The sequence below is a fragment of the Zea mays genome, chromosome 9, assembly GCF_902167145.1.
Source record: "Zea mays cultivar B73 chromosome 9, Zm-B73-REFERENCE-NAM-5.0, whole genome shotgun sequence".
Classification (NCBI taxonomy): domain Eukaryota; kingdom Viridiplantae; phylum Streptophyta; class Magnoliopsida; order Poales; family Poaceae; genus Zea; species Zea mays.
Window position 1 is genome coordinate 154,655,167 of NC_050104.1, and position 12,148 is coordinate 154,667,314.

A 12,148-nucleotide genomic window follows, 5' to 3' on the forward strand; every position below is an offset into this window, starting at 1 on the left:
AGATGGATAAAGGAGCAATTAGTTGTGACATGGGAAAATGAATCCTTTTATAGTTTACTCTCTCTGTCCCAAAATAAAATTTGTCCCAAAATAAAATTTGTTTTACAGATTTATTGGATTCATACCTGTTTTATATATTAGTCTAGATTCATCTCCATCGATTATAACATAGACATAAATACCAAGAGCTAAAACAACTATTTTCAAACGGAGTGAGTATTATTTATTGGTAAAAATCAAAAAGGTTATTTTTTTTAAATGCTCCAGAATGATATGAAGAAGAAATAAGTAATAGTAACGTAGTCCGTGTATCTAGCATTCACTTGAAATGGTTGGCCATACAATCAAGATTTATAATGGTTACAATCATTACTTATTTACATAATAAATCCCACGGAGTCTGGTATGTTAGTCTTGAATTGACCAAAAAATGGTGAGAACAATTATACAACCAATGAATTTGTAAAGCCCTTACTCATCTGAAAGTAGTTAGTAGTTACATCCGCTCAGGTAGAGCTTATATATAGCTGCATAATCCATTAGGATTTTGTTAACAGATGAAACAAGAACTTGCTGTTTCTAAACTTTGAAGTCAGCTGGTGCCTCAAATGTTTGCACCGCAAATGTTTGTGGCAGAAGAACACTGCTCTTCATGAGTTATGTACCAAACTGTGAAGCCACTGTCAACAAAATGCGGCTATTTTCTTAGTGGAGCACCAATAGCTTCCTGTTAACCTTATATCTGATATGGGTTTAGATTAATCTTCCTTTACTTGATTGGTTGATTCTTGAGGAAGATTGTATAGAAGCAATCCGAGCACTAAGGTAGCAACACCAATCAAAAAAGATGCGCTCAAATTTGTTCCTTCGGGTAGATATGGTAGAGGCAGTGACAGTATATAGATGGAAAGAGGTACTGCAGAGAAGCATATAGTGTTAAAACAAACATACAACAAACCAAACAGAAGTCAGCTTAAAAAGGGCTTGTTTCCTTAAAGTTTTGGTGGTGAGCCATGAGTGCATCGAGTTATAGAGTACGTCGACTACTTATCAGGAAATCTGTTCTAGCACAACTGCACAAAAAGATTTGCATGGCACCTCAGTTTTTATAAAACATAAAGCACCATATGCCCTTGCCAAGTTGCCATATTGCCTTGCACAAGTACTCTGCTTAAACATTAAAATATGAAGTGGGGAAACAAAATGCATAACCTGCTAAAGTTGATGTCAGCGAAGCAACCACTGCTGTAGACATCTTCACAAGATTAAGGACAGAAATGTTGAAGGCCATGTTCAGAGTTATGTAGAGAAGTGGTAGCAAAGGAGCTCCATGGCAATCTGAAAAATCTAAACCGTTAGCAAATGATCTTGCATCATAGATCATAGATAATCATGTTCAAGACTGCTGGCCACAAGCGTTTTGAGTTTGGCATAGCTAGCAAAGTGTTAAACATTTATGCCATGCATACCTCAATAATATAGATAATACCAAAACAAAAAGGTTGAGATGGATAATATTCACTTGTGAAAGATTTCATGAAGATCCCTTTTCTCCAATCAACCATATATTTGAAATCATATAATATGAGAACATCACTTTTTCTCTAATTAACCATAGATTTGAAATTATATAATATGAGAAGCTCCACTTATTTACCACATGAATGTGATATGAGAAACAATACTCACCCTTCAGATTCCCTCCCACATTCAGAAAGCATGCAGCACCACGGGTTAGGTATGCAGGGAGTTCAGCAAAAGGAATCCCTTTCAAGTTAGAGAGAAATGGAAGGAGTAGGAAAATAAAAAGTGCCTGTATGGTGCAACAACAAAGATTTTCAGTGAGCAAAAGGAACAATTATTGAAAGAAGTGAATCTCTATTGTCTTACCTGGAAACCAGAACCAAAAGAGTTGACTACAAATATATCAGGCTTCTTTCCCTATATAAACAGAAGATAGCAAATTATAGTTCATGCTTTCAATATCAGAAAATTAATGACAACAAAAAACTGAGGGTTAAACGAACCTCAAGGCGTTTTGCACCATCAATGAAAACAAACTCCTGTAATAGTACAAAAAAACTATATAGCTGGATTAACATGAAAATCCCACCACAACACTACTATGAACACTCAACCTTGATAATGGAAGCAGCAGCTTGAAATGCAGCTGAAATCATCATTACTGCTGGCCAAAAGAATTTGACTTCAAAGAGAATCGGACCATTACTGGCTCCACTGTGTTCATCAAGAAAAGAGGATGACTAAGAGAAACTCAAAATCTAATCAAGGTATGAGCATAACACATGCACCATAATGGTACCCTGTACAAATGATCCACCATACTATTTTTAAAAATTTATGATCTTCCAAGATGTATTTTATCGTGTGGGAACAAGAAGTTTCTTCTCAAAATTATGCCACTGAAAACTAGAAACAGACAAGAAATCTGTTAAATTTGAATCTACTGATCAACATTTAGACCACTAATTCTAGTAGTGTCACTGTGATTATTTAGGCAAACTGAAATGGCATATGCAAATTCTCTTATATTGTATGTCGATCCTAAGATGCAATCAGCGGTATCTAGAATGAACCAGGAGCTTTGATAATAATCAGCATCATCTTTACATGAGCATGCCAGATTAAAAAAACATGGTGCACAATATAATAGATAACAACTCATTATTATTTAGAGATTGTTACGGAAGTGCATCAGAAGAGTAAGCAAAATAAGAACAACTATTCCAATACACACCCGGCCACTGCTAGAATTACTCCAGCTGTAACAAGCAAGCAGCCAAGGATCTGATTTGCTCTATATTTCCTTCCCAAGATGAGGGCAGATAAGATAAGTTGCCAAACCAGAAAGGACTACACAAAGATGACAAGCATGTTAGACAATTAATAGGAAGGTCACGTGAAAAGTAGTCATGAAGGTGGGTGAATCCAACGGATGTATACAAAAAATAACTACATCCTAGAAAGATTGTATGTCACTAGCAAAGGTGGACAAGTTAATTGTAACTTATACAATTGTTATATAATAGTGATGATGATTTAATATATCAGTGAAAACAATACACAAGCAAGCATGTGGAAACACATCATCGTAACTACAAAAATCATCTCTGTGTCGATCTAATGTATTTAGTACTTAGGATGAAAAAACAATCTAACGAGAAATGCTAAGTAAAAAAAACAGTAATTGCAAGAACAACATCCATTTGACAAGCATTTACAGGGTTATATGTAAAGTTGTAAGCAATACATGATTCACGCCTCCCACAATTAGGTATGAAGTAATCAGAAGTGACCCAGTGGCATATGTAGATGTATTACCTGTGACAACACTGGAATAGATGGCCCGGGCAACATAGCTGCAAGGACAGACAAATATGGAAACAATTTCATTCAGTCATGGTCTGAAGGAATCATACCACAACTACTGAACCTGCTACAAATCACAAACTTAAACAATGAGTTTATAATGGCGAAACAGGAACATCATTGATTACCAGCAGCAGCCATGCCTGAAGCAGCACCTAGCGCTTCCAGTAAACCAATTAGCATGAACTGTGGCTTCGGAAGCGCTAACATTTCTCTAGTGACAATCCCAGCGCGAAATCTTATGAAGAGAATTGAGAAATACACTAGGACATACCTGCAAAGAATATGAAGTAGTTCAGTAGTAGTACAAAGCAGTTTGCGCAAAGGAAATACGCAAGGACTCTACTGATACAGAATTGGATCTAATCATTACACTTCATAAGCCCCAGGAAACTTTACTCTGACAAGCGAGAACCAGCAATGTATGTCTAATAAATTTAACCAATACAGAAAACTACAATTGCACACAGTTACTATAGTACTATGTATATAGCACAAAAAATGCTTAACAGACGTTGAGGTTTCATTGAAAGTAGCAAGATTACCCAAATGTGGCGAACTGGGCGAGGAAGAAGGGGTAATTCTTCATTGGCACGAGCGCCAGCTTGTAGAGCACCCGGTTCATCACAGCAAAGACCACAGTGGCGGCCGCTGCCGCCGCAATTCCCGTACCACCAGCACCGCCACCGCCGTCTCCAGAGATCGCAGAAACCCTAATTGCACCAACAGCTCGCGCTCTCTTCGAGCCCAGCGTCCCGACGAACCGCCTCACGCCATCGCCACGGGCCGCGGCGAGCCCCAGGTGAAGCGGAGGGGGGACCCGTAGTGCGGCACGTAGTTGCGTCGGGCGCCGCCATGGCGCTCCATTGCGGTGGAGGGGCGGCGCTGGCGAGGGCAGGCGAAGTGGCGAGAGGAGGGGCGGGACGGGCATGACGCAGTGGCGATGGCGCCGTTGAAGATTTCGGGGGTTGGTTGCTTCGCTTCTTTGGATTGCAGCGCTGCACGCGGGTGTTGTCTGCTGTGCCAACTCACGTTTCGCTCGCAGAGTATCTGACTGGTAGGGGGCCAATGATACTTGAACCCGACTGACGGCGCGTGCCTCCCTGACTGACCTCCCCACGCCCGCGTGCTCGCTCCCGCCTCCTGGCCCGGGGCTGCTCGGCGGCCGCTTACCTGAGATGGAGGGAGGACTGGAGGCGGCCCGCAAACTCGGGCGTCGGCGGTGACGGCGACGCTCGGCCCTCTGCACCGGCTCGAAGGAAGGAGACCCAGTAGTTCCAAGTTCAGATTCTGCCAAACCCTTGCCGCTGCCACCGCAGATGGAAGTCAGCGACGAGCTGCGGTCGTTTGAGGCCACCGGTGTCTACCGCCTCGATGGCACCAGCACCGGAGCCACTTTCGTCGACTCGGTCCGCCTCCTCATCCTTAACGCGTCCTACCAGCGGGTGGGTGGGCCGGGCGCGCCCGTCCGCGCGGTCGTTTTCGCTCGAAAGCCTGCCGCGAATAGGAGCTACGCCTTTTCCCCCTTCGTCCCTTCGCTGCCTGGTTTTTGGCTAGTGTTGCGCTTCGCAGGTTTTCCCATCTCACCAGCTGTGGACGGGCCGCCAGGGGGCTGGAATGGATGCGGGAGAGGCGGGCCGAGGACGCGTGGCGGCGCGGCGAGCGCACGGCCCCGGGCGCACGGCACGCGCGGGGGGCGCGACGCGACACGTCCGAGGAGCGCGCGGCGAGCCGGCGAGACAGCCGGGACCGCACACCTACCTGCTGCCCTGCCTGCCTTTGCATCGTCTTTCTACGGCCCTGCCCCCACACGCCGGAGCTGCGGCTGCAGGCATCCCTGTCGCCCCCCTGGCCCCGCCGTCCCAACTCCCATGCATGCATGCACCATCATTGGACGTGTTTGGTTCGGCTTTTTTCTGGCCAGCTTATCTGAAAAGCTGGCTGTGGAGAAAAGCTGACTGTTGGGAAAAGCTGGTGGTTAGAATTTAGGTGTTTGGTTCGCCAGCTGTGTAGAAAAGCTGTTCGTCAGAATCTACGTGTTTGGATACAGATTCTCAAATTGCAGATTATGTTCGAACAAACGATAAAAAATGAAACCCATAACGCAGATAAAGTTCATTACAAAATAATTAGTGGAGTTGATTACATCATAAGTAACGTTACAATTGCACTAAGTTAACTACGCCACTAAAGCATTTGCAATTGCATCTCGAAAATCACTCATGTCTAACTCATCAGATGTGCTAGTACTACTCTCACCTGCAGGTAGATCATGACTTAGGCTATTAGTGTCGGTGTTTTGGGTCCGACCGCACACCCGGGGTTGCCCCTCAAGGTGTTTTCTAGGAGTAGGACAGTGTCAACGACTGTAGCAAAATGGTTCGTGCCGATCGCACGAGAGACAGTGGACAAGATTTGCAGGTTCGGGCCGCTGAGAGATGCGTAACACCCTACGTCCTGGTGAGTATGCGAGTGTGATTACAAGAGGGCTCTCTGGATTGAAGGCACAGAGAGTTAATGAGGGTGGCTAAGTAAAAAATAGGGTCGATCAATCTGAAGGGGTGCCCCCTAGGCCTTATATACTCGACCGTGGGGCAGTACACGTGGATATGATAACAACAAGTAGCTGAAAGGTAGTGAACCTCCTGAGTTTATCCCTACGTAACCTTCGCCGACTTATCCTTGCATGGCTCCGTAGCATGAGGGCTCCAGCGCGGGAAAGTCGGGTCTCCGTTGCGATTTACTCGCTCAACGTTGTGGGCCGTCCGGGTTTGCATCAATCCGGCCTTACGTCTTCTCTGCTTTGTTGGTCGTTTCTCCTCAGGCCCACGAAGGAATGACCTTACGATTTATTGGGCCCTTGGGCCTTTCGTGAGGTCTTTTACTCCTTTAGTGGACCCAGGGGATATCTATCCCCCACAAGCCCCCGATCTTTGGGTTAATTTGGAGGTAATCAACCCAAAGATCAAGGTCCAAAAAATGACTTCCTGCTGTCTTCTCTTGCCCCGATCACTCGTTTGACCAAAGCTTAATTTCATGCTTGTGCCTTAGAGGTCGACATTTCGACTTGTAGGATTCTGAACTTCATTGGGTGCACCGGAGGTGCACCCAATGGGTGTAGCCCCCGTCCTTTGAGTAGATTTTAGAAAACAATCTACTCGAAGGTCTTTCCCGGAAATTATCTCCATTTGTGCTCCTGCCTCCTGGTTGAGGGTTGGTCTTTTAATATTGTCCTTCGCTTTAGAGGTCGGCACTATCTCGACTTGGAATGATAATCCATGGGGTGCACCGGAGGTGCACCCAATGGGTGTAGCCCCCGACCTTCCAATGGATTTTTTAAGGATAATCCATTCGAAGGTCTTCCTTTCGCTTGTAAAAATTGGTATGAGGCTATTTGCATTATACTTTGGAGGTCAGCATTATGTCATCAATATTTTGCTGCAGAGGTCAGCATATATTTTGTCTTTAGTAGCCGAGTTTGCAATCCATCCATATCTTGCTAGGTGATGCAATTTATTTGCTTCTGCGACTTGATTGGACGTTTGATGGACGTTCTCTGTCTAGTCATTGCGTCGCTTCTGTCGGCCACATCTTGTACTTTGCTGGCTATATTTGGCTTTCCTCTGATCCTTACTGATATCTCATTTTTGTCTTGAGGTATTCACTGCGTGCCCTGCACGGATGTGACTGTTTTGAAAAATATACTGATAATTCCTGGGCGTCCCCCCCAATGGGTGTGGGCAAGGGACGGCTTGGTGCGCTGAGTGTTTTAGTCGGCTGCTTCTGAGTAGTAATGTGATGGGACGGCTAGTGTAATCATATCCTTTGCGCTGTTGACTGGAGTCCCAATGGGTGTAGTGTTGCATGAAACGGCGTCAGCCGCCTGACGTGCCTCCAGGCGGGTAGAAGTGCTTATTGAATGCTTTGCGACTGTTCAGTGACCACGGTTGGAGGTGAGCGGTTGCCTTTCCCTTCTATAAATAACGCCGTTGCTCCTCTGGTTTTTTCACATCTCTTCGCTGTTTCTTACTGCCTCCTTCTCTTCCCTTCTGTCTGCTTCCGCCATGGGCAAGAGTAACAAACGCAAGCGTGAGCCGACTCCTCCGTCGGAGGACTTCGGCGACTCGGAATACTCGGAGGAGGAGTTCTCCTCCGAGTCCGAGGGATCTCCGGCTCCCGTCTCTCCCCCGGCGTCGTCTGATGATTCAGACGACTCCCAGGGGATTGTCGCGGAAGTCTGGACGTACATCCGGGCCGTCGAGCGCTCCGGGCTCAAGGGCTCGGATGAGTCGGAGTTCTCCTCGGAGGAGGAGGACTCGGACGGCGGCGACGGCGAGGACGACGACGACGACGACGACGACGGTGGCGACGGCGATGGCGACGGCAAGGGCAGCACCAGAGGCGGCAGCAGCACGAGCAGCACCAGAGACGGCAACAGCAAGGCCAGTGGCTAAACGCCACTGGTCTTTAGATATTAGTATAGTGTAGTTAGAATAATGTAGCAGTAATGTAGAGTAGTATAGTGTAGTTTAGTAGTAGTAGTAATGTAGTAATAGTAGGGAAGCACCAACTCGCAAAGAGCTGGTTTGTAAGCTTATTATCTTCCTCTTAATGAAAAACTGACGTTGACCTCTTCTCGATGACTCGCCTTCCCTGATTATTGAACTGATTCTTTTGATACGGTAGATGAATAACTTGCGCATCACACTGACGATTCCAGAAGTAGCTGCCGAGTAATACTGTAGTCGGTATCGGCGTTTTAGAAGCAACGCCGAGCGGTTGAAGGTCGACGTCGTCATTTTAGAAGTAATGCCGAGCTTTCGAACACGAGATCAGCGTTTTAGAGGCAACGCCGAGTTATTGTAAGTCGTCGTCGACACGTTTAGAAGTGACGCCAAACGATTGAATACGAGATCAACGTTTTAGAGGCAACGCCGAGTGACTGGAGGTCGACGTCGGCATTTTAGAAGTGATGCCGAGCGATTGAATAGAAGATCAGCGTTTTAGAAGCAACGCCGAGTGAGTGGGGGTGACGTCGACATTTTAGAGGTAATGCCGAGCGACTGAAGATGAAATCAGCGTTTTAGAGTCAACGCCGAGTGACTGGAGGTCGACGTCAGCATTTTAGAAATAATGCCGAGCGAGTGAATAGAAGATCAGCGTTTTAGAGGCAACGCCGAGTGAGTGGGGGTGACGTCGGCATTTTAGAGGTAATGTCGAGCGACTAAAGATGAAATCAGCGTTTTAGAGTCAACGCCGAGTGAGTGGGGGTGACGTCGGCATTTTAGAGGTAATGCCGAGCGACTAAAGATGAAATCAGCGTTTTAGAGTCAACGCCGAGTGATAGCCGGCCGCATAAGTTATTTTGAGGATGATAACCGAGTGGTGAAGTGGCACGTCGGCTTTCTTGGAAATAACTGTCGGATGACCGCGTGGCATGCTGGGGTTTCGGAAATAACCGCCGGGTGATGACTGGGCACTTTTTGAAGCGGTATCCGGCTCGAGAATATCCCATAAGAGTTGCGCTTTTAGCCGCCTTTGCTTTCCGTGCCGTAGTTCTTGCATTCCCGCATCTGAATCCTCTCTGCCACTCGCCTCCTACTCTGCTTGCTGGTAAAAATCGAGATGGCGCCCAAGAAGAAAACTGCGAGCTCATCTGCTGCGGTGATCCCTCCGATCGACCCCAACAGCCAATTGCCTTTCGCAGGTAACCATATGTCCATTATTTCAGAAGCTGAGCTCCTCCACCTCGTATCCATCGGGGTTCTTCCTCCGCGGGAACTCTGTTCTTGGCGGATTTGCTGCGGGACTACTGTCCCAACAGAGGATACCCACGAGTCTGTAGTCTACGCTCCTTTCCTTCTCCGCGGCCTCGGCCTTCCCATCTCTCCTTTTTTTCGCGGCCTCCTTGATTTCTACCACATTAATTTGACACATTTGAACCCTAATTCCATTCTGCAAGTCTCCATTTTCGTCCACTTATGTGAAGCCTTTCTCGGCGTGCTGGCGCATTTCGGTTTATGGAAGTATCTGTATCATTGTCGCCCTGGGATGGCCAGGGGACAACATCAGTTGGTCGGAGGTGCCAGTTTGGAGATGCGTCGTGGGCGGAAAACTGAGTATCTTGAGATTCCCCTCAAGGATAGCATTAAGGGGTGGCGTCTAGAGTGGTTTATAGTTGATAATTATGGAAATTCTCTCCCCTCCCGGTCGGGAAGACAGCCAGACGTTCGCACTCCGAGTTGGACTGAGTCTCCCACAGATCAGGAAGTGGCTGAGGCAGGTGTGTTGCTAACTGAAGTTGGATTGCTGAAAGAGAGAGGTCTAACTGCTGAAGCTGTGGTTACTGACTTTGTTTTCAAGAACATTCAGCCACTGAAAGATAGGGCCTATCCGGCATATCTGTATAGAGGACTAGCCGACTCAACTCGGGTTACCACTAGGAGAATTCATTCTGTAGACTTGGTAAGCCGACTTGAGATGATCCTCAGGGGTAAGGTTTCAAATGTTGGTGCTCCAGTGGCATACTCGGCCTGGAACCTACCTCCTCCCAAAGCTTTCACCCTTTTTGTGTCAAATCCACCTGTGACTGATGGCAATTTGGGCCTTAGAGTGCGACCCTCTGCTGAAGAAGTCAATACTTTGGTTGCTTCGCTTGGGGAGATTCCTGATGATGAACGACAGGTTTATTTTGAAGTGCCCCTGAACCCTAGTGATGTAGACATAAATGATATGCTTGATCTGTTAGCTGAGGATTCGTCCGACGCTGCTCCTGTTGGTACGTTGGCAGTGGTGCCCCTTCCAGAGGTTGATACAACTTTGGATGCCCCGAAACCTGTCAGTACTCGCCCGAGGCGCCCTAGCCGAACCAGTCAACCTGAGCCTTCTGCTGACGAGCAAAAGAAGAAGAGAAGACGCCTCCGGCGAGTGTCCAGTTTTGATGAGGACGCCAGTACCTTAGCTCCTGCTGCTGAAGAAGTGCCTGCAACTGGCCTTACCGATGCTGACCCCAATGGGTGTGCCCAAACTGCTGCTGATCCCAATGGGGGTGCTGCTTGCGTTGTTACTGTGGAAGATGAGGAGGAAGAAGATGAAGCTCCTTTAACTCGGAAAAACAGTCGGCAGTTCATCGCCAGCGGTGGAAGTAGTGGAGTTCCTTCTCCTGCTTTGTCTGCCCTTATTGGTCTGCAAGAACTGTCCCTGTCCAACTTTGATCAAACTCTAGAGGATATGGTCCCAGAGGACTTGTTATCAGAGCCTGTGGATGTTGATGCAACGGAAGCTTGCGCTGCCGCGCCTGACACTAGGTTGAGGTCATCCCGTGCCTCGTCGACCTTAGAGTGCAATCTCGAGGGTCGGGATGCAGACTTGGATTGTCCAGGCTCCATGGAAATGGCTGAAGGCCCGTCAACCTTAGAGGTGGTTACTGCAGAGAGCCAGGACCTCAAGAATGGTGCTGACGCATGCCCAGCCCCCGAGGATGTTGCCGGGGATGACTCAGCTCGGGCGAAGAACGTAAGCCACTACCCAGCCCCCGAGGGTGCTGCCGGGGGTGATCCGGCTCAAGTGGGCAGCGCCAACTATGACCCAGCCCTCGAGGGCGCCTAAGCAGGGTCTCCTTCCTGCACTTCCATGGATGTCCACGCAGGATCACCTCCACATTCTGGCTGCATGGCGGTGGCTCAAACTTTGGACCAGGGAGGCGCTTTAGAGGGCAGCGTCCCCGCTGATCGGGCGTTTGGCTCTGTTGAAGGCACTGAACTGATTCCTACTGGTCCATTGCAAGCTGCTTCGGGTGGTGGTCTTGCGCCTGGCTATCAGCTGATTTCTCCTGATTTGGGGATCCCTTCGTTCTTTTCCAACCTCCAGGTACTGTGTTGTACTTTAGCTTGATCTTTACGTTGCATGGACTTTTGTCATTATGTTCACCTGTTCTTCTCATCAGGCTTTGGTGGATGGGATGGCCAGCCAACTGAGATCGCAGGGTGCTTCCATCCCAGAAGTGGCTTCGTCTTTTGAGTGTTGGAATCCGGTGTCGCTTCATCGTCGTGTATCTGAGTTGGAGGCGACTAACGCTGGTTAGTGCCCTTTTTCTTCTTCTCCTTTGCCTTTGTTCGTGGACTGTTTTACCTCCTGACCTCATTTTGTTTGATTACCTCTTGATAGGAATGGCTCGGCAGATTGCAGTTCTTGAGGAAAAACATTCCCGAGATCATGCTGAAATGGTTCAACGGTGCGCTGACTTCGAGGAGAAGTATTCTCAGAGCCTGACTGAACTAAATCAGGTCTCCGCTGCTTTGGATGACGCCAACGCTCTGAGTTCTTCTCTTCATGCCCGGCTTGACTCTGAAAAGGTAAGTTACAAAACCGTGCCTCGCCTTGCTATGCTCTTATTACTTGCTTGGATTCTGAAGGAGTTGATTTTTGTTTGTAGGAAGAAAAACGTATCCTTGCTACTTCTCGTGACAATCTGGACAGATTGTATCGTGATTCTAGCAACTCGCTGACCATCTTGGAGAGGAGTCACCGCTTTACAATGGAGGAACTGGACAATCAGCGTTGTAGGCTGCAAGAATCTGTGGACGAAGTGACCCGCCTTAAGCAATTGATATCAGCGAAGGATGCCACCATCAAAGAACTCCGAGCTTCCAAGAAAACCATTGCCCAGGAGTTGGAGGCCGCTCGGCTGGCTGCTAAAGTTGCCGAAGAAACTGCAGCTACTCTCAAAGCCCAGCGCGATAAAGCCATGGACAAGGCT

The 12,148-nt window shown here is 47.5% G+C and overlaps 1 protein-coding gene across 1 annotated transcript; it reads right to left on the reverse strand.

Moving 5' to 3' along the window:
- Positions 1-338: 338 nt before the first annotated feature.
- On the reverse strand, positions 339-4,397 carry LOC100277401 (uncharacterized). Its single transcript, NM_001150968.2, is given in 10 exon segments — positions 339-916; positions 1,213-1,338; positions 1,690-1,813; positions 1,891-1,941; positions 2,028-2,063; positions 2,139-2,238; positions 2,759-2,874; positions 3,343-3,380; positions 3,519-3,664; positions 3,936-4,397. Coding segments are annotated over 10 exon segments (1,281 nt in total). The 5' UTR covers positions 4,322-4,397; the 3' UTR covers positions 339-758.
- Between the last annotated feature and the right edge of the window lie 7,751 nt (positions 4,398-12,148).